At 38.1% G+C, this 23,352-nt stretch overlaps 1 protein-coding gene across 1 annotated transcript in view; it reads right to left on the reverse strand.

The window, feature by feature from the left end:
* LOC127436016 (membrane-associated guanylate kinase, WW and PDZ domain-containing protein 2-like) overlaps nucleotides 1-23,352 on the reverse strand; it is a 136,956-nt gene that overhangs the window by 105,858 nt on the left and 7,746 nt on the right. Inside the window, exon 2 of the mRNA XM_051689899.1 lies at nucleotides 4,199-4,315. Coding sequence (XP_051545859.1) covers nucleotides 4,199-4,315 — 117 coding nt within the window. The remainder of the gene's footprint in view (nucleotides 1-4,198; nucleotides 4,316-23,352) is intronic.

Raw genomic sequence — 23,352 nt, forward strand, 5'->3', positions numbered from 1 at the left:
GAGGGTGAGCAAATGATGACAGAATTAAAATTTTTGGGTGAACTATTCCTTTAAGGTCACTACATAAACACAACAAGCAAATACACCCTTACTAGCAAACAATTCCCAGAAAGTAAAAAAAAAAAAAAAAAACTAAGCATGAAAAACACTTCTCTGTACTGAAATGGGGGTGAACAAAAATCTATACCAATTCACTGTGTAGTCTAATAATGGTGTGCCAACAGCATCCGTTTTTTACTTCTTCCCTGTGGGATTGTTAATCTATAATCAAACTCCATCTGACATGTTTTAATAAACCAATGGCATCAGATTAAGTTACTTAGGTCATGTTGTACCTCCCCTCCTCTGCTTGAACATATGCATGACAAATGAACAGTTTAACATTGCCTTTCTTGTCTTGTCTGTTCCAATCCAGCCTCCAAAACATCTCACTGCTAGCTGTTTAGTTACACTAATGATTCTCAGTATGGGAGAAACCGGTCCAGAATATACACTCATGACTGCGCTGCACTGGCATACATCAAAGGCAGCATTTTATCCAGCCGGTTGGTGATTGTGATGTGTTTGTGCACCACTATGGAGGGGGAGGGGGAAACATCAGCAGGCAAGCCTGGAGAGGAAATGCTGGTTGCCTTGGAAACCCAAGGCTGAGGAAGAGAGGGAGCGAGAGAGAGACAGGAAGGAAAGGAATGACAGAGATACAGAATTGACTAAAGCATCATGTTTCTTGGTTGTAAAAGAAGAAGAGAGGGATCAAAAGAATGAGTGAAGTGATAGCTATCTAAACTGATTTGGACAGTTGCATTTTTTGAGAAAATAACCTGTAAGCTACAACACAATGCAGCTGTTACGGAATATTATAAACCAGGCAGTGGTGTGGCTTAGAAAGACATACAGTATATTTGTCATTGGCTCATTTTGGCTTTTTCGACACTTTTTTTTATTAATGGGGAGTGCGAGAGAGCAAGAGGAAAATAAATGATGAGGGACTAGAATGGTGAAATGTTACAAGGCAGACTCAAACTCGCACCGGCAGCATGAGCACCATAGCTCAATGTGTCAGAGCATGCACGCTAATCGCTATGCCAACAGAAACAAAAATCTTAACATTCGACTTTAAACATGCATCAGTATAACTCAACAAAGACCACATACTTTCAGTGGTTCTGATAATATTTTTCTCATTAATTTTCTGCATTGGCATTTGAGAAAATAATTGAAAAATAAAGTGTTCTAAGCTTTAAACATTACAACATTTGATTTGAAGAAAAAAATATTTGCAGTATGACAAAGAAAACACTGTTTTATGTGCTAACTCTACAACATCCCATATTAACCATTGTTAGTAGGTAGCTTGCTAACATTAGCAAACGCTACCTAGCTAACCTCTGGTTGTATAGAACTCACCAGGATTTAGTTATTAAAAACATGTTTGTTTTTTTTTTTAAATGAAGTTGAAATCACATTTATGGCTTATGCAGAAGCATATACTAATGCTTAAAATCCTCTTAAGCTCACAGACTGATCTCACACTGAATTCGAAAACAGTAGGTTGACTTTTCCTTAACTAAACTTGGTCTGTGCTTCCCGAAATTCAAAGCACTGCCCCCAGTGCCCAAAGCGGGAAGTGTTAAAATATAAGGGCACATGGGAGCTCCAGTTTCCGGGTGAAATGCCCACAGAGGGGCGCCAAAAGCAAGTTGTAAAGAGAGCTGTTTTTAGCTGTAAGGGATGTAATACAGTGGAGAGGAATGAATATTTTATTAACTCTACCCCCCAACCCAAACCCCAACCCTAAACCTAACCGTCAGTGGAGTAAAAATGGGAAAAATGCAACCTCAGAATCACGCTCATCACTGATTATGCGAACATGATGACTTCATGGCTTCAACGCTAGACTAAAACCTGGGTTTTCCACACAGCTGACGCAACACGCTTCTGGTCACGCCACAGGAGAAGGTAAACACACCTGAACCGAAGTAAAAATATCTGATGGGAGATGCCGCTTATCAGTAACTATGCATAATGGGGCCGATGTCAGGGTGCTGGAACATTCGAAAGCAACATTCTGACTTCTCTTGTGAGCATGTTGGAGCTTACAGTCTATCTTGAAAGTTTTATAAATGATCAAATTAGTTTTTTTATGGAGTTTTGAATAAATTCTGGAACCCTTCTGTTGGACTTTATTGGGTACAGGCCAAATTTCAGAGACACTTCCCAAATTACAATCAATGGACAAAAGCAAAAGCATATTAACACTGGGGCTAGTTCAATTCTTAAGCATTAAGGATTGTCAGCAGCAATACAGTCAAATTATGTGGAGAGACTTAAATGAGAGTGAGAGTTGAAGATTATGTCCAGTAATAAGAGCACCATTACAAATGAAATTAATATTAACAAAAACAAATTCTGTGCGATATAGTCCATAATATGTAGGGATGTCAATAAATATAGATATATTGATTATTGATCGGCAAGTTTTTATCAATATATTTTTGAGGCATCAATATTTAAAAATTAGCCAACATTTAAATTAGAAGCCCAATTTGCATGCTTTCCAATTCACTCAGTTGACCTCTGTTTAACAGTCTGGCGTAATAGCACTGGGAGACCACAAAAGGGCGATATATCATGAATCTCTCACACACACAGGATGAGCTAATGCGGTGCAGGAGATGGCAGTCCAAAGTAATGAAGGTTTTTGTACTTCTTCAAGAATTAACAAAGTGATGCTGATTTTACAGGTTAGTTTATGAAACTGGTGTAACTGCGCAAACTGAGCGATTAGAAATGCAGAAGTTTATTATGCAATTTCTCTGTATGTAGCCTTGAAGAGATATTTCATTCAAGCTGTCAAACCACAAAACAACATACTTGTATCTGAAAACAGGCTCTATGAAAGATACATGTTCGCAATAGATCATCCAGTGATGGCTAAAATAAATAATCTTTCTACTCTGATAATGATTTGGGTCTAATTAAAGACTTCCGTGGCACTTCAGAATGTTGATGCTGAGCGTTGGCAGTGCGTGCATACCTTTGTTTTGAGTTTTAGAACACGCCATGTCAACCGCCAGACGTGTCCAGTGTGCGTTCCCCTTTAATTAACCCTGCCGCTCACAGTTTACCAAAGTTGTGTTGAGAAATATGTCTGAAGAGACAAAGACTATTGTGCAACGAGCAGCCCTATTTATATCTGGAAAAAAAAAATCCTGATATATATCGATAATCATCTGGAAAATCGATGTGTGAAAAAGGCATCAATCCCAAGCCTAATAATATGTCTGACAAACTTTAACAAATTTGATTTAGAAACTCTGCCTATAATCTTTTCATTTACCTATAACTGGAGGCGAGGATTCCCACTACATTACAATTTATCAAGAGTCAAAAATACATTTTAAGTGCTTTAATAAGCACACAATAAGCTAAATAAGCGCAACCTAAATCAGTTTCTGTCTGGTTGCATCATACATTGAGATATACCCAGACATACAGTATTAGGGAGGGTTTGTCTCCACATTTTTCCATAACCCCCACACAAAAATAACAACTTCCACAATCTTACAGGTTGGCTCGTTACTACTCACAGATCCCCTGACAGGACAGTCTGTCCCAGCTCCCTTCCCAAAAGGGCAAAGACTCTGCATTAATACATATAATAAGAGCAGGAGAATTTTGGCAGAGTGCAATTTGAAAAGATCTAGAAACACAAGGCAAGTTTGTGACAAACTTGTACTACCATCTGAATTTTCAAAATAAGCTTAGTAACTCAATACTCAAAACAAAAACGGGCCCTCATACTATACTGAAAAATCGAAGTTATGAAGGGCAAAATTAAACCATTACACTAGGTGCAATGTTACATGTTTCCAGTGACAAGTAATTTGTTTGTCTACATTAAAAGCAAAACTGTGCAACGTGACACAATCACAGCCAATCAAAAGATATTTGATGTGTATTGTAGAGTCATAAGGAGACAGACTGTAGCTCGAAAACACAAAAACCCACCATAGCTTGATTATAATTGTGCATGTAGGACAAATGTGCTGACTGTATCCAAATTTGTTCCTCATCAGCATTTTGTATATATATTTATGTTAATGTAAAAGACCAAACAAGCAAGAAACTCAAACTATTTGTCATTAGTTAAAGGTGACTCTTAAAAAGTATATATAGAGAGAGAGAGGTCACTTACACGGCACAGTCCGGAGGTAGAGGTTGTCGCGTATGATCTGCTGGAGCTCGTGGTCCACTGAACCCTTCTGGAACCGTAGGTTGAGATAATGCCGAAGATCTTTATCCACAACACCTCCTGAAAAAGGTAAGGGTAGTGTCAGGGTTAGGGACTAGGTAGCCCATCAGGCAATGATTTGGGCACCTTTCTCCAACAGATATTTTCGCATCTGCTCTCTACTGTTCTATGGGTCAATGATGCAATTTTTTTATCCGGATCTATTAAGTTATTTAAAAATACATAAAAACTGCAAATCACACTACAGTAAACAAGTAAACTTGAATACACCTCTTCTATTATGAACATGTTCTCAATTACAAAGTTCAAAGTAATTTTGATATTTTTTCTGGGGCTTAAAGTAAAACATTTAATGGTATGAGTAGTGTAGAATAATATTTTCTTATTATTTCTTTAAAAAATATATGCAGCAAAACAATTTTGATTTAAAATTTTATTTATAATTCTAGAGAAGAAAGTTGAAAAGTTATAAGGTGTAACCAGCATGAGGTTGCCATTTTGTTGTCATGAGACAAAAAACGAACCCTTTAGACACTCAAGACTGTGTGAAGTTTTTTTTTTTTTTTAATAGATTTAGATATTTTATGAAAATACACATTTTGTTCGGGTCATATTGTGTAACACTAAGCAAACTCGTTGATATTCAAAAATTCATTATATTTGTAAAAAGTATTTTTTTTACCTTAAAAATGCACTCACTGAACACTTTATTAGGAACACCTGGACACCTACACTGGCGGCCAAAAGCTTGAAATAATGTACAGATTTTGCTGTTTCGGAAAGAAATTGGTACTTTAATTCACTAAAGTGGCATTCAACTGATCACAAAGTATAGTCAGGACATTACTGATGTAAAAAACAGCACTATCACTATTTGAAAAAAGTCATTTTTTATCAAATCTAGACAGACCCCATTTCCAGCAGCCATCACTCCAACACCTTATCCTTGAGTAATCATGCTACATTGCTAATTTGGTACTAGAAAATCACTTGCCATTATATCAAACACAGTTGAAAGATATTTGGTTCTTTAAATGAAGCTTAACATTGTCTTTGTGTTTGTTTTTGAGTTGCCACAGTATGCAATAGACTGGCATGTCTTAAGGTCAATATTAGGTCAAAAGTGGCAAAAAAAGAAACAGTTTTCTCTAGAAACTCATCAGTCAATCATTGTTTTGAGGAATGAAGGCTATACAATGCTTGAAATTGCCAAAGATACTGAAGATTTCATACAAAGGTGTACACTACAGTCTTCAAAGACAAAGGACAACTGGCTCTAACAAGGACAGGAAGAGATGTGGAAGGCCAGATGTACAACTAAACAAGAGGATAAGTACATCAGAGTCTCTAGTTTGAGAAATAGATGCCTCACATGTCCTCAGCTGACAGCTTCATTGAATTCTACCCGCTCAACAGCAGTTTCATGTACAACAGTAAAGAGAAAACTCAGGGGTGCAGGACTTATGGGAAGAATTGCAAAGAAAAAACACTTTTGAAACAGAAAAACAAAAAGAAAAGGTTAGAGTGGACAAAGAAACACAGATATTGGACAACAGATAATTGGAAAAGAGTGTTATGGATCTTAACCCCATTGAGCTTTTGTGGGATCAGCTAGACTGTAAGGTGCGTGAGAAGTGCCCGACAAGACACATCTATGGCAAGTGCTACAGGAAGCGTGGGGTGAAATGTCACCTGAATATCTAAACAAACTGAGAGCTGTGGAGGATTTTTTGATGAGAAACCTTTGAAGTAGTTTAAAGTAGTTTAAGTAAAACATTTTCAAATTGTAATAGTAATTTTTCACATTATTAATGTCCTGACTATACATTGTGATCAGTTGAATGCCACTTTGGTGAATAAAAGTAACAATTTCTTTCCATAAGAGCAAAATCTGTACATTATTCCAAACTTTTGGCCCCCAGTGTACTTATTCATGCGATTATCTAATCAGCTAATCGTGTGGCAGCAGTGCAATGCATAAAATCATGCAGATACGAGTCAGGAGCTTCAGTTAATGTCCACATCAACCACAAAATGGTGAAAAATGTGATCTCAGTGATTTCAATGGCATGATTATTGTTGCCAGAAGGGCTGGTTTGAGTATTTCTGTAACTGCTGATCTTCTGGGATTTTCACGCACAACTCTAGAGTTTACTCAGAATGGTGCCAAAAACAAAAAACATCCAGTGAGTGGCAGTTCTGCGGATGGAAATGCCTTGTTGATGAGAGAGGTCAACGGAGAATGGCCAGACTGGTTGGAGCTGACAGAAAATCTACAGTAACCCAGATAACCACTCTGTACAATTGTAGTGAGCAGAATAGCATCTCAGAATGCACAAGTCGAACCTTGAGGAGGATGGGTTACAACAGCAGAAGACCACGTCGGGAACTTTATTAGGACCATAGTGTTCCTAATAAAGTGCTCAGTTAGTGTATATTTGAAAACTTTTTGGAAATGAATGATTAAGTTGTGAACACTCATGTATTCAAGGTGCAAGGAAAGTGTTTTAATCCCTTTTACTTGATGGTCAAGCCACATGACATTTTGAAAGTCATTAAATCAATTTTCTTGTGTAGAAAATGCTATAAATGTTTTTAAAAAATTTATGAAACCAAATTTCTACGAACTTGACCGAACTTGACAGGTTTTATACTAACATTTTAAATTATTTCTCATTTTTATCACCTTGGACAACCTTATTTGTCAATGAACCCTATACAATAAAAGCAAAACACTAAGTGTATAGGGTTCATTGACAAATAAGGTTGTTATAGCACTTTTTTAAACAAAGTGTGTTTATAATAGACAAAGGTGTTGGTTTGAATACAGATTGACATGTTTGAATGTTAGGAGTTCCACAAGGTTCACCCTTAAGTCCCTTTAAGTTTCGTTAGCTATCCTTTAAAAGTCTTTCAGAGATTTCAGGAGATCCCATAAAGAGTACATGCCACTTAACATTATTGTGTTCTACTGGTTAAATGTAAATAAGCTTTGCGACATTAATGCAAGTTACTTTTGGAATTTGTTTTAAGGGTTCTGCAATATAAATTATGCATCAACATAAAACTTATCACAAGCTACTTATGTAAGGATTCCCAAAACATTATTTTTACTCATGCATCCAACAGACATGTTTGACTTGTCTTTATCATCCATTTAGTCAACTAAAGCTTTCCCAACAACTTCTTTAGGTGCTGAGACAAATTCAGAGGTTAAACTTTAGCTTAAGAGAGACTTGAGCATTCTACCATTTCTCAAAGGTGAACAAAGACAGCAAAATAACAAAACATCAATCCTTACTCAGAGCCAGGCTATTCTATCTTTTCCTTTTTTTCTGCTCCAATCATAACCTTGACCATGCAGCACAGCTGAGCAAGGAAAAAGATAAATGCCAAAAACACGCTCAGAAATTATATCCAGCACACGATTGTGTGAAAAATCTGCGAGAAGAAAATCTTCTGGTATGAACCAGAACATCATTTCACAACTTGAGAACACATTACAGCTCATTGTCACTGGTTAACAAAGACAAACATTGGTTCTATAATATCCTTTGATGGAAGGAGCCTAAACCAGTTTTCCTTTCTGGATCAGTGTAATCTTTTTTCCCCTAAAACTAAATGCATCACCATTGTCATAATGCTCTATTATGAAATCCCTGCATGACATTGTGAATGGAAAGCAACGCTCAAGAAAAAAGCCAAAATCAAGCTTGCACAGCTGTTGCGGCGCAAAGGACACCTAGGAATACCTTCACACCATTCCAAGAAATGACAAAAGACAACTGAGCACCAGACACATCTCATGAGCTTTTCAGGACAGCAATGGTCAATAAAAATCTCACTTGACATCATCCATAATTAGAATTCCTCTCTCCTCCCCCTCCTTCCCATAAAATCACTGTATCCAAATCGTAATTCCAGCGGTCCGGATGATGTGCCTCCTCTGTCACTGGCTTGGATCTACTCACCCCTTCTAAAATCCTTTTCCTATTTCTTTTTATGGATTCAATCCCATTTTTAAACCAGTCCTTTATAAACAAATGATGGAGTCTTCCGTTCCGCAGCTAATTTAATCCAGAGAAGAGAGGGAACGCTGGAGGAGGAGGAGGAGAGGAAGAGATGGAGAGCCGTCGACAGTCGGGAGACAAGGGAGAGAGGAATAAAGGTTCTGCCAGTAGGGAGCCTATGACAATAAAGCCAGTATTCTCATTGGCTTGGCAAATAGCAAGGTCTTATATTGCCCCCTTTCTGCACACAATGGTAGTGCAATGGTTGTATGGTTGTGTGTGTGTGTGTGTGTGTGTGTGTGTGTGTGTGTGTGTGTGTGTGTGTGTGTGTGTTACAGATGCTTTTGGACACACTACCAAAAAGGCCTGCTTGTTCACACCAGATGCTTCCTACTAGCTGGCATCGTGTGAACTTGTTGACCTCGTGAAGACATCAGTGACGAGTAAATATGGCAAATAGCAGCGCGCTCTCTGAGCAAGCACGGACCGGCCAAGTTTTTCTGGAAATTAGTAGGCTATTTAAAAAATTACTTAACAGGCTTTCTCGGTGGCATTGCAATTTTCATCAGCCTACAATTGGTATTGATGCACCTTGACTACTCAGCCATGCATGTTTTAGGTAGAAAAGGTTATTTTGATTTCCAGAACAGTAATAATATAAAAAATAAGGTCTATCTTTCTAAAATTCACTCTTAAAATGAAAAGATTTTAAACATGCTTATTTGTTACTAAATTAAAGGAATGTTGTGGATTCATGAGATTGACTTGTCCCTTCAACAAACAACAAACAAAAATTAAGTTACAAAAATGGACATACAATGTAAGTCTATAGGGCGAAGTATTCCGGAACTTTTAAAAGCAGAAATGTGCAGCTCATATTTTTGTTAAATCACTGATATTAAATCCTTAAAATAAAAAAAGGTTATTTGAGCTGTAAAGTTGGGACCACTATTCTAGGTGAAATAACTTCTGATTATGTTTTGCCAGGGTCAGAAATTAAAGGGTGTTTAGGGCAAAAAGGCTGAAAGCACAAAAAATACCCTGAAATTCAAAATGTGAGGGGGGGTGGGGTGCCTCCATAATTAAATGTTCTGTTTTTATTTATAACATCTTTTATATTTCTTTATATTTTATTATTAGCCTAGTTATACACATTATCACAAAAATATGATTTGATGTTGTTTTAATTTTATTGGTAGGTGGTAATATACTGTATTCTAAATATAATTATTCAGATTGAGAACTTATGTTAACAAATTGATTAAGTTTAAGTATTTAAATTACAGTATGACTATATTTTCATGTTTGAAAAAAAAAAAAATCCCTCTTACATGTAAAAATGCCCCTGAAAATAAAATCCAGAGGGGAATACTATTAATATTAATAATTATTCAAATTAAATAATTAAATATTTAATTAAATAAAGATTAATTAAATGATTAAAAAAGTGCCTCTTCATGGAAATATTCAGTTCTGACACTATATGTTACCGACATAATTCCTGTGTTTGGATATTTCTCATTAGATGTACTGGACACACTTTATATTTGGTGTCTTTAACTACTATGTATGATACAATGTACTTATGATGTGTACGTGTTGTTGCATTGTACTTACATTTAAAGTACCTGTATTTAATTACATCTGTGGTTACACTGCTAACCTTAACCCCTAATCCTCAACCTAACACTAATCCAACCCTTACCCTAAACCCTAACCATACCCTTAAACCTACTAATACCTCAACGAAGTAGCAGCAAATGTAAATCTTGTGAAAATTTTGCAGAATAACATATATTTACACAATAAACACACTGTATTGTATGTATTTTAATGTTAGCACATAGTAGTTAAAGACTTATAGTTAAAGAACTAACATAAAGTGGGACTGGCGTACTCTAATATCCTATCTCGTATGTGAAAGTTACCAGGTTTACATGGTTATGACATGAGTTGAAAGATATTTAACCCGGAACATTCCTTTAAATGTACAATTGAATTCAAAAGTGGAATATACACTACCGGTCAAAAGTTTTGAAACACTTGACTGAAATGTTTCTCATGATCTTAAAAATCTTTTGATCTGAAGGCGTATGCTTAAATGTTTGAAATTAGTTTTGTTGACAAAAATATAATTGTGCCACCATATTAATTTATTTAATTACAAAACTAAAATGTAATAAAAAAAAAAGTTTTTGAAATTGATGACTTGGACCAAATAATAAAGAAAAGCAGCCAATAAGTGCCCAACATAGATGGGAACTCCTTCAATACTGTTTAAAAATCATCCCAGGGTGATAACTCAAGAAGTTGGTTGAGAAAATGTCAAGAGTACATGTCTGCAAATTCTAGGCAAAGAGTGACTACTTTGAAGATACTAAAATATAACACAATTTTGATTTATTTTGGATTTTGTTTAGTCACAACATAACTCCCACAGTTCCATTTATGTTATTCCATAGTTTTGATGACTTTACTATTATTCTAAATGTGGAAAAAAAATTATAATAAAGAATAAGTAAGTGTTTCAAAACTTTTGACCGGTAGTGTACATAAAGTGTTTATGGAGACAAACAGTTCACTGCAATCTTCTGTTCACACAGGATGTGTTTTTGCATCTGTCTGCGTTGTTTTGGAAATGTTTTCTATGTAATCTTGCAATGCTTCCTACTGATTTTTCAGTGTCTTGTGCCATGAGTGCAGCATTTTTAAGACACAGTGTCAAGTTCAAAGAACTCTAACTTGAAATATGCATCTCAAGTAGGGGTAAGTAAAAATATTGATTTTCCGATACATCATGATCTTCATTTGAACAATATCGATTCTTAAATCCCAAGATCAATATTTTACTCTGTGGGCAAAACTGTATTACAATGAGAGAAAATCAACTGCAAATTAAAAAAAATCAATTGCATCAATTGCAAATTAATCGTGCTATGCGACTAATTTGCTGTTGGTCCTCCACGTGCCAACAAAACAGCACTGACCCACCGAGGCATGGACTATTCAAGACCCCTGAAGGTGTCCTGTGGCAGATCCTTCAAGTCCTGTAAGCTGCGAGGTGGAGCGGCCATGGATCGGACTTGTTGGTCTAGCACGTCCCACAGATGCTCAATAGGATTGAGATCTGGGGAATTTGGAGGCTATGGCAACAGCTTGAACTCTTCACCATGTTCCTCAAACCATTTCTGAACAATGTGTGCAGTGTGGCAGGGCGCACTATTCTGCTGAAAGAGGCCACTGCCATCAGGGAATACCATTGCCATGAAGGGGTGTACCTGGTCTGCAACAATGTTTAGGTAGGTCAGGTGGGTTTCCCAGAAGAACATTGCAGGCGCTTTATGGGACCTAGTTAGAAGGTCCCCTGTATAATAAACAGCATTAGTTGGGAGAGAATTTCTTTCATATGCAAGCAAAAGGGACATTATAACTGAAATATACCCATATGAATCGATATTGAATCAAAATTGTAATCTAATTGAGAGCTTGTGAATCAAAATCGAATTGGGAAATCTGTACCCAATCAATACCCAGCCCTAATCTCAAAACATCTGCATTCTGTTCTGTTCAGTGTGCTGCATCTAGTTTTCTTAACACAGTTACACGTTTGGGTGAACGGACATGTCTGGAGATATTGACAGTAAACATTTTGTTCGGAAAGATTTCTTCACAAACTTGCAAATACCAAACATTTGAGAGTGTTCTCACATGTATTCTAGTCAAGAAAGAGGTCTGAATATTTAGGTATTTTATTTCCACCAAATTTGTCTGACTTAAGAGTTAATTTTGACCCTCTAATAAAAAGATTTTCAAGTGATGTGGGCAGGTGGGCTTCACTACATTTATCGATGATTGGGAAGGTTAATGTAATTAAAATGAACTGTATTCCAAAATTCAACTACCTGCTATAGTTACTCCCTATTGATGTCCCCCTTTCTTATTTTAAGCAATTTGAAAGAATAGCGAAGTCCTTCATTTGGAATGGTAAGCGTCCCAGATTGCACTTCAACAAATTACACAGGCCGATTGACAAAGGTGCACTAGGCCTATCCAAGATTTTGTTTTATTATTATGCTTTCGGTCTCAGACACTTGGCTCATTGGTTGCTTCCACCTGAAATGGCCCCTCCTTGGTTTTGTATTGAACAAGACGTTCTTGCCCCTATTTCACCATTGCAGGGCCTGTCTATCAAATTAACCGGTGAAGTTACACCCAGTCATCTCGCATTTAAACTCAGTATGGACAAAAGTGTCCAGAGTGTTTAATTCAGACATTTATTTGAATGCTGCTTCAAGCATATGGTTGAACCCAAAATTATGTATTGATAAGTCCCCCTTCTGCTGTTCAGAGTGGATTGTCAGGGGGGTTGCTGCACTCTGTGATCTATATGAGAATGGAGTGTTGAGATCCTTTGATAATTTGACTCAACATTTTGGGATTCCCAGATCTCAGTTTTTTAGGTATTTACAGTTGTGCCACCTGCTCTGTACTATTTTGGGAGTAGTGTACACCCCCCTAGAGCAGCAGATACTTTGGGAGAGGTGCTTGCTGCTTTTGGTAAAGGACATGAGGCATCAGTGTATTACACTTTGCTAATTCAGAGTTTGGGGGCTGGAGCTTTAACTTCTATTAAGAGATTATGGGAAAAAGATTTGAATTTGGTGCTGGAGGATGGGGTGTGGGCTGGGATTTAAAAAAACATCAAGTCTGCATTTAGAGATGCAAGGGTGCGCCTTATGCAATTTAAGATTTTGCATCGATTTTATTGGTCCCCCTCTAGAATGTATAGGCTTGGTCTTAAAGACACACCCACCTGCTGGAGATGCCAATTGGAAGACGGGGACACATCCCATGTTTTTTGGGGATGTGTTAGGATACAAGAGTTTTGGTTGAAAGTACAGAGGTTTGTATATGAAGTGGTCAACACACGGTTTTCGTTTTGCCCCAGATTGTGTGTTTTGGGGGATGGAGCGTTCCAGCATGTGGGTGATAAATACGTGGAGAGTTGGGTCCTGACAGGCGTGATGATTGGCAGGCAGTTAATTCTCAAGGGATGGAAGTCGTCTGATGCGCCCTCGTTTCGTGAGTGGTGTGTTGAGCTGGGTAGGGTGGCGGCATTTAAGGAGATGGTGTACAGAAGGCTGGATAACATGAATATTTTCATTAGGAAGTGGGGCGGTTATCTGGCCTTTTTGGAGGGGTCTCAGGGAACGGAAGTGGAGAGGGATTCGAGTTTTTTTTATATTTTTTTTTTTATATCTATGTCTAAATATTTCCTGTTTTATTGTCTATTTGTGTGTCTTTGTCAGTTGACTTCCGATCACTAGAGTGCTTGTTTGTGTCGGGTGGGGTGGAGGGATTATTGCTCGGAGAGGAAGTGGTATGAGGTTGTATTTTCTATGTCTGTGTGATTTGCTGCATGAATCAATAAAAAAATTGTATTATTAAAAAAAAGAAAGAAAGAGGTCTGAAATGTGCGAATGTGAGAATGGAAATTATACAGCAGACAGGAGTGACAATAGCCCACAGTTATGGAGAGGCAGAAGTGACCTTGATATCACCCTCAGAAAAGAAATTCTTGTGGATGGACAAAACAACAGCAGCATACTGTTGATGGTATGTGAAAAATCTGCACGCAACAACTTGAGATAAAATCATTAAGTGATGAAAATAGGTTTAGGAATTTTTTTAAAGGAATATTTCACCCAAAAATGAAAATTCTGTCTTTATTTACCCACCCTAATGACATTCCAAACTCATGATTTCCTTTCTTTGTGGAACACAAAAAGACATACGGAAAGAAAGTCATACAGGTTTGGAAAAGCATGACAGAAAAAACATTTTTGGGTGATCTCTTTAACTGATCTTAGAACACTTATCTTGTTGTTTGCCCTGTGAAAAAAGTGGCATGTCTGCTGAGAGTACATCTTCATTACTCAGTCAATAATACAAGGAGAAATCTGAGGTCATAGCAAAGATTTTGTGGAGGAGGACAAACCTTTTGACTCATGAGAAAACGCGGTCGCATCATTTGTCAGCACGACTGATGACATGGTGAGAAAAGGCGTGACATGAGGGTGAGGGTGAGTAGGACAGCTGTTAAAAACACTCACTCTCTGTCAGTCCCAGAGGACACCTCTTTGTTGTCATCTCTCGGTCACTTCTTTTCAAGTGATGACAGACGCTTGTTGATTAACCAGTCAATAAATTCACAGACACACACATACATATACAAACAGGCAAACAAATGAGACGCCCGTTTCTGAACAGGACAACAATTCACAAACTACAACCCAATGGAAAATTATATTGCTCAAAGGTTGCTCTTTCATAGCTAAAGAAACTTAATGGAGTTCTCAGTTGTGTCTATCAACATCTCTAGTACTTTTCTAAGCGATCAGACTTAAGATTTTTGCCAGCTGGACGACACTGTTGACATCTCTGCTGAAACTCTAGAAAAGATGCATTTAAGATTACTTTTTCTCTGAATTAATAACCTTGGAAGCAGGAGATTTAAGTCTCGATCTACTCTTCATTTAATCTTAATTGTGAAGAATGAAACAAATGAAATATTAAAGGGATCTCATTTGTGAATTTTCTTTCTTATCTGAAAGGCCTCTCTGAGGGTGTAGCGTGATTGTTGTTTGGCACACAATACCTTCCATACGATACGGTTAATTCTCCCTGATAAGGTGGAAATATCTCACCGTATTGATTATTTTTTTCTCACCAGAGGAGATTAATAAAACATTCCAATGAGTTTCACTAGTTTGGTTTCGACAGTATAATCACAACTGACATCGCTGCCCTTGCTGAGGACAACCCAGCAGCTTATTGATCGAATTACGTTTTTCTACCATGGAAAGTTGTTTGGTGGTAGAGCCCTTCGGCTCAAACAGACTGAAACAGTGATGCGATGAAGCCGCGGAAACTGTGTGTGATGCCGTCCGATCAATATCTCCTATACTCTGCCACCAACTCCTACGAGAGGTCAGCTTTTTCATCTTCTTATGCACACAAACACAAACAGCACACAATTTTGCTTTCTCACGCCTCCTCCTTTCTGATAAGCAAGAGACATTTTTGTTACAAAATACATAGGCTATCAATTAATTGTCAACATAAGCCTTCATCAGCCAACTAACAATGGACAATGCATCTATATGAACTTCTGCAGTTAATTCAAGATGGACTTCAAGACATTAGTTATAGTCTTACAGTTCATAGAAAATCTTTGTTTAAACACTGGCCCTTAACACTTAGTTTACTAATTTTAAACCACAACTTGCACTGCACACAAATAACTAATACTGGCATTATATTCATGCTGTTTAGCCAGAGGGGAACTGGCCCCCACAGTGAGCCTGGTTTCTCCCAAGGTTATTTTTCTCCATTAACCAACATCTTATGGAGTTTTGTGTTCCTTACCACAGTCACCTTCAGCTTGCTCACTGGGGGTCTAAATACTATTATTATTAAAAAAAAATATTATTTTTTTATACACAATTTACAATCATATTTAATTAAACTACACAATGATGGGGGGGCCTGGGTAGCTCAGCAAGTAAAGACGTTGACTACCACCCCAAATCCAGGGCATGCTGAGTGACTCCAACCAGGTCTCCTAAGCAACCAAATTGGCCCGGTTGCTAGGGAGGGTAGAGTCACATGGGGTAACCTCCTCGTGGTCGCTATAATGTGGTTCGCTGTCAGTGGGGCACGTGGTGTGTTGTGCGTGGATGCCACGGAGAATAGCGTAGGCCTCCACATGCGCTATGTCTCTGCGGTAATGCGCTCAACAAGCTACGTGATAAGATGCGCGGATTGACGGTCTCAGATGCGAAGCCAAATGAGATTCGTCATCCGCCACCCGGAGTCACTATGCCACCACAAGCACTTAGAGCGCATTGGGAATTGGGCATTCCAAATTGGGGAGAAAAAGAGGAGAAAATAAAAAAATAAAAAAAACTACAATGATGACTAAGACTTTATAGATATTACAGTTTCATTTTCTGTTAAAACATGATTTCCTGTAAAGCTGCTTTGAAACGATGTGTGTTGTGAAAAGTGCTATACAAATAAAAATGACTTGACTTGACTTATAAATACCACTTGTTGCTGACTAGCAATATCAAGTCCCAAATCATCATTCATAGCTGTAACGTAAACTAAAGGCCATTGGCAATTTTTTTAAAAGGGAGGAGCCCTTCAACATGTCCCATCCCAACTTACTGTTTTAATAGAAAATACTTCAACACAAGAATGAAAAACTGCATTCTTTAAACCATTTTATTGGGTCTTTAAACAGTGATCATGTGGGCATGAATCCAGGATTGTAACATATCCTCTGTCCTCTCTCTGCTGTCTCTACCAATAAAACAGTGGCCAAAAATGTTCAGTTTCACATTTTCACCAGTCTAAATGAATGTGTGACAAAATTATTAAAACAAGAAGTACAATGTAGGAGACAGCAAAGTGCAAACTAACGTGGAGCCAGTTATAACACACATGGTTCAAAGTTTCCACACACTGGTAAGACGAAACTTCATTTGTTTACTTGTTGCCATATCAATACTGTGTAGAGAAAAAATTGCGGAAAAATAAAAAAAAAAAAAACTTTGGAAGATATCGCCAAAAGTTCAGTTTACAGTAGCAAAAGTAAAAGTTTGTAAAAGTTAATTTTCATCTCTGTTTGAAATGTTTATTTAAAACTAGGCAAATTTGGTATCATTTTAATATCCAATCCGTTGGCTAGCATAGTCTTTTCTTGCATATTCTTAGCTAGCCAGCAGAAGTGACTAGCCAGTTTTAAATCCCCGTTGCACATCACAGGGACTTCTGCATGCCATGCCATTACAATATTATCCTTATAACCTTCTTAAGCATACAATATTGTTTTGACTTATGGAACATGAAGTAAATAAATCAATAAATCAATGATTACGGCAATAGATAGCTTGTCTATATTTTCAGTCTCTTATTGTTACACCTGCGGCGCCTGCTACCTCTCCTGTACGCCGCCATCCCCTGAGTATTAGCATCTCACGAACTACATTTCCCATAATCCACTGCTCAGACTAATTACTCTCACATCTGTTTCAAATGAACTCTGGTTATTTAAGTTCCCTATTTTCTGGTGTTCAGTGTGAAGTCTTGTTTGCCTTGTCAACATTTCTGAATGTTATTTATCTATCCTGTTTTCCTGGTGTTTTGACGCCTGCCTGTTCCGCGTATTCCCCAGCCTTCTTGTGAGTTTTGTGGCTGTATTGCCTGTTTATTGGATTACCCCTCTGCCTATCGGATTTACTTAGTTTGCCTTTCTGGACTGTCTGCCTATGTAAAGAACCTTGCCTGCCTTTTTGTTATTCCTTATTTTGCTACTTTGTTTTACTATTTATTCTGTTATTAAAACTGCACATGGATCTTAACACACCTGCCTTGGTGTCCTCGCTATATATTTTCTTATGTTTATTATAGGATCAGTCCATCTCAAGTGGTCCAATAATTGTAAAGTTGGTTGCTTGACCATTCTTAACTTTCCAAATGTTTTTATTTTATTTTTTTTTTGAGTGATTACCTCTATGTATTGATTATTGCAAAACCACCAGTGTTTTATTTATATTTTACTTAGTTTAACCATGATGGCCATCTTTGTGTCATGGCACACGACAAATTTTGGTTTTACAGATGTTTACGGAAACCTCAATATCACGGCTCAGGATGGTCCTAGCTCCTTGGAACAAAAACTGACCTCTAGAGCACATTACAAGGTACATATACAAACTCGGCAAAAAAAGAAACATGCCTTTTTCAGGACACTGTATTTTAGAGTTCTGTAAAAATCCAAATAACTTTACAGATCTTTATTGTAAAGGGTTTAAACTGTTTTCCATGCTTGTTCAATGAACCATAAACAAGGGTCCCTGCTCATCTGTGTGAACGTGCCTTAGGCATGGTGCATGGAGGCATGAGGACTGCAGATGTGGCCAGGGCAATAAATTGCAATGTCCGTACTGTGAGAAGCTTAAGACAGCACTACAGGAAGGACAGTTGATCGTCCTCTCAGTGGCAGACCACGTGTAACAACACCTGCACAGGATCGGTACAGCCGAATATCACACCTGCGGGACAGGTACAGGATGGCAACAACAACTGCCCGAGTTACACCAGGAATGCACAATTTTCCCCCCCATCGGTGCTCAGACTGTCTGCAATAGGCTGAGAGAGGCTGGACTGAGGGCTTGTTAGGCCTGTTGTAAGGCAGGTCCTTACCAGACATCACCGGCAACAACGTTGCCTATGGGCACAAACCCACCTTCGCTGAACCAGACAGGACTGGCAAAAAGTGCTCTTCACTGACGAGTCGTGGTTTTGTCTCACCAGGGGTGATGGTCGGACTCGCGTGTATCGTCAAAGGAATGAGCGTAACACCGAGGCCTGTACTCTGGAACGGGACCGAGGTGGAGGGTCCGTCATGGTCTGGGGTGGTGTTTCACATCATCGGACTGAGCTTGTCACTGCAGGCAATCTCAACACTGTGCGTTACAGGGAAGACATCCTCCTCCCTCATGTGGTACCCTTCCTGCAGGCTCATCCTGACATGAACCTCCAGTCAATGCCACCAGCCATACTGCTTGTTCTGTGCGTGACTTTTTTCTGCAAGACGGGAATGTCAGTGTTCTGCCATGGCCAGCAAAGAGCCCGGATCTCAATCCTATTGAGCACGTCTGGGACCTGTTGGATCGGAGGGTGAGGGCTAGGGCAAGTTCCTGGACATTTCTGGGGGGGAATGGCAAGTGCCTTGATGGAAGAGTGGGGTAACACCTCACAGCAAGAACTGGCAAATCTGGTGCAGTCCATGAAGAGGAGATGCACTGCAGTACTTAATGCAGCTGGTGGCCACATCAGATACTAGTGCCCGGCCGATATTAGCCTTTCACCGATATATCAGTATCGGCGTAGGAAAAAAAAAACATTTTCAGAACATATAATGCAGAAAGCAATGCATTACAATTGGTGTCATTACGTAGTGTTTTTTGTTTTGCAGCAGAGTGCGCTTAGATTCCACTGTTTACAGAGCTGATTCTGAGCTGATGATGGCTTTGCAGACAGGGTGCAGTCTTCACGGTAAGCTGCTAACTAGTTTGTGAAATACATACTGGAAAGTTAATAAACAATGACCCCATCATTTTCCCTTTTCAATATAACTAATGTTAACCATGTCACTCATGTCTGTTTGATGTTAGCCAGCTATAGTTTGTCAGTGCAGTCAGTATGAAGTCTTCTATGGTAGCATTCTGCTGTAAAAATTAGTTTGAGATTCCACTGGTTACACAGCTAGGACTAGTAGAAATCTGGGGAAAAGCCTACTTTATTCATTTTGAGAAATGAACAGATGTAATGACATGTAAAATACAGTTCATTTTTTTGTTTAAATGTACATGTTTTATTAGAAGCTGTGAGATTTCCTCACTCAGTCTCTGAAATGTTGTGGGAGCATCCGGTAATAGTAGTCAATTTGGCAGTTTTCGGTCAGTTTTCTGAGAACATTTGTTCGTGGGAACATACTTTGTCCTCAGACATTTTGAATGATGTTCTTGGTCCAGGTGGGTGAATGTTTTTGTAAATTCAGTATTCCACGGTGATGTCCTCAACCAATGGTGCGTCTTTTAACTCTGAGTTTCTCAGCCAGAGAAACAGAATTCATCCCAAGGGAGAACAACAGTGATCATATCTGCTCTGTCAGTCATAACCCACTGCTTAAAGGTGATGTTATCAGGAAGTGTGTCATCTTTGTCTGACTCTTCAAGCATCTACAGTAAGGCCTCTATACCTGGACACTGGTCACACTTGTTGAGCACGCAGTCATAACTGTTTGTCACAGACTAGAAGTTCCAGCAGGTCCTTATAGTCCACTTTTAGCTTTGCTGAATCAACCATCAGCTTGATGTTCTAATGTTGTGTGCAGACAGACAGTGTGAGTTCCAGATGCTCCTGCCAGCACACACCATTTTGGCCTCAGTTCACAAAATTTTGATCTCCCTATCTCTAACTCTGTGTGCTGATTTTTAAACTCCACATACAGTTCATTAAGTTTATAAAAGTAAAGTTTATGAACTTTTTTTTGAAGAACCCTGTGATTGATCATGCTTCACTGTTGCCAATATCAAAAGCAGTAACATTTTAGACCTCACTGACAAGCATAAGCTATTGTATGTCAATCATAAACATAATTACTGTAAAATACTGTTTATTTTTGTTGCTTCTATTACATCTGTTATTTTCTCAATGCATGAATAAAAGTTGGCTTTTCCCCAGATTTCAACTAGTTCTAGCTCTATAACCAGTGCAATCTCAAACTCGAGCAGACTGCTACTACAGAGGACTTATTTCTGTGAAAATTTCAGGTTCCTATCTGGTCCCCCACCAGATATAGTCAACCCGAAAGTGAGGGGAAATAAAAAAAAAACTCACCCCCATAAAAACAAAATAAGAAGTCTCAAACCTAAAAAGTTATGCATGCACACTATACTTCCTAGGTACCCCCTAAAAAAAAAAAAAAAACACAAACCCTTCCCATTATAAATTGACCCTAAATGTGGAACTTTGTGTAATGTAATATGTACCTCGTAATGTGCTCTAGAGGTCAGTTTTTGTTCCAAGGAGCTAGGACCATCCTGAGCTGAAATATTGATGTTTCCGCAAACAGCTATATAACCGAACTTTGTCACGTGCCATGACATAAAGATGGCCATCATGGTTAAACCAAGTAAAATAAAAATTCAAAACTAGTGGTTTTGCAATACCAATATATAGAGGTAATCACCCCCCCCCAAATTTTTTTTTTTTAAATAGGAAAATTAAAAATGGTCAAGCAACCTGTATTGGATCACTTGAAAAGATACTGTAGAAAAGACAAAACTGCACTGGCACTGCAGCTTTCATTTGCTTCACGATGCAGATTCTATAAATAATCTGCTTTCTGCCTCATTCCATCCACATTAGAAGCTGTAGCTTGTTTGTAATTTGTAATGTTTACATTCTGCGTTCAGAGCAAAGATTCATGGTGCTAATGCTATACGTAGTTATAATATGCACCTGTTACCCTCTGTTATATTGGGTTGGGCTGTTTCTATGCATGATGCTTAAACAGTGGCGTAAGAAAGTAGTCCTACAAACAAAAGCATAGTCAGGACAAAAACCTGAAAATATTGAGTTATCCCCTCGCATCCCCCCTCAACTCGAGCCCTTACTATGATTCACGTTACCAAACCGGTAACAACTCAAAGACAGTACAGTTATGTTTACTTGATGGCACATAGTACTAATATATATGGATTAAGTGCAAAAAGTGTTGGAAACAACAATCACGACCATGTAGCCTTATTAGAGGTGTTTGCTAAGGCAAGTCTCACTTTTACTAAGTGTTAGGCATATGAACAAACACCTAATTTATCCTATTCTATTTGTGATATGGACATTAACGATATTTCAAATCACACTGTTCGTTCAGGAGAGGTGTGCTGTTACTTGAAGCAATAACATTTTCCATTTTTGCCTGACAGACAATAAAACAGGTTAAAAAAAACCTTAGATTTACAAGGAAGGAGGGACCTGAACCACATCTTGAGACCAAAATATCATAAGAGATTTGGAGTGGGCTCTTCTTTGACCTGGGCCATAAAAATCTGGTTTAATGAACTAACACACAAAGGCAGAATTGCATTATGACATGATAATACCTCGCCAAAAGGATGATGATGCATAATTCGTATTATGAGCAAGTAACTCACAACAGCCAACAGTGTTTGCACTTTACTTAAAACTACTTAAATAGAAAAAGCCTTCCTGAGTCTACCAGCATCTGCCAAAAAGTGAGAACGGTAGGTACAGAGATAAAGATTTTCTTGATGTCAGTGGTTCCAAGCTAACAGCGATAAGAAAATGTCTGATGATAATGTGCTCTGGAAGATTTTGGAAGATTTTGATTGGTCGGAATTATATTCTTTTTAAAAAAGAATGAACACAAAACTTCCTTTTCATTGATTCTAAAAAAGATACTGATGAGTTCAGTGCCTCTTCTTCCGAATATAGAAATGTACTCTTTGTGCGTCACGTCAAGGTTTCCATTCCTAAAATGACAACAATAAGAAATTGGACTAGAGCTTGGAAGTGGTTCAAATAGAGATACACACTGTATATTTAAAAAACAGCACAGGACATAAAACTATGGTGACCAACAAGTTTTATTAATGGCAATGAAATTATTAGTGGTGATTTCTAAACCATGGATCACTTTTGCTCATACTAAGGGTTTAGAAACAAAGCCCTTACCCTAAGCATTAAACTTTGACATGTAACTCGTCCTGCACCATTTGTGCTATACGGAAATGAATGATACCTCAAATCATGCAGCTTATAAAGAAAGGCATGCTAATACTTTTCTATGCACTGCGCTGGCAACCAACGAGAACATAGCGACAAGTTTTGCACAAACAAGCACCTACCATATTTTCTTCAAAACCTGTAAAAATCTAGTTATGTAACTAACACTTTTGTTTGACAGGTATTGCTGTGATGACTGGCTCTTGATGCACAAATTCAAGCCCAGATTTTAAAGGCTTTGATTTCATTTTGAATATGTCCCTTCGTCATGCGAAATCATCTGGGACCCCTTCCCAACCAACCGGCTGCTATCTCTCACATCTGCTGGAGGAAGGTCACTGTTATTTTTCTCCGGAAAACATTTTAAATTGGTGTGATTGCAGTATTAAATGGTCTTCTCTATGGTCAAAACCACTGGCCTAATTTCACACCATTGACACAATTTTCCTTTCTCCCAGAGCATGTTTTCTACACCTCACTCAGATTTCTGCAAGACCAGAAGAAAAGCAGACTTACTTAGACAGCTTATAGCTTCATTTCGTTCTTTGAGTGTAAGGAATCCAAAGTCAGTCATGCAATCAATTAATCAGTCTGTCTATCTATCTATCTATGAAAGAAACTGTTTAGATCTTTTAGTTTTCTAACTAACCTTGCTTTACTCTAGCAAAGCTGATGAATTTTCCATCTCTGCCCAGTTTAACA

This window comes from Myxocyprinus asiaticus, chromosome 46 (genome assembly GCF_019703515.2).
Source record: "Myxocyprinus asiaticus isolate MX2 ecotype Aquarium Trade chromosome 46, UBuf_Myxa_2, whole genome shotgun sequence".
Taxonomy (NCBI): Eukaryota; Metazoa; Chordata; class Actinopteri; order Cypriniformes; family Catostomidae; genus Myxocyprinus; species Myxocyprinus asiaticus.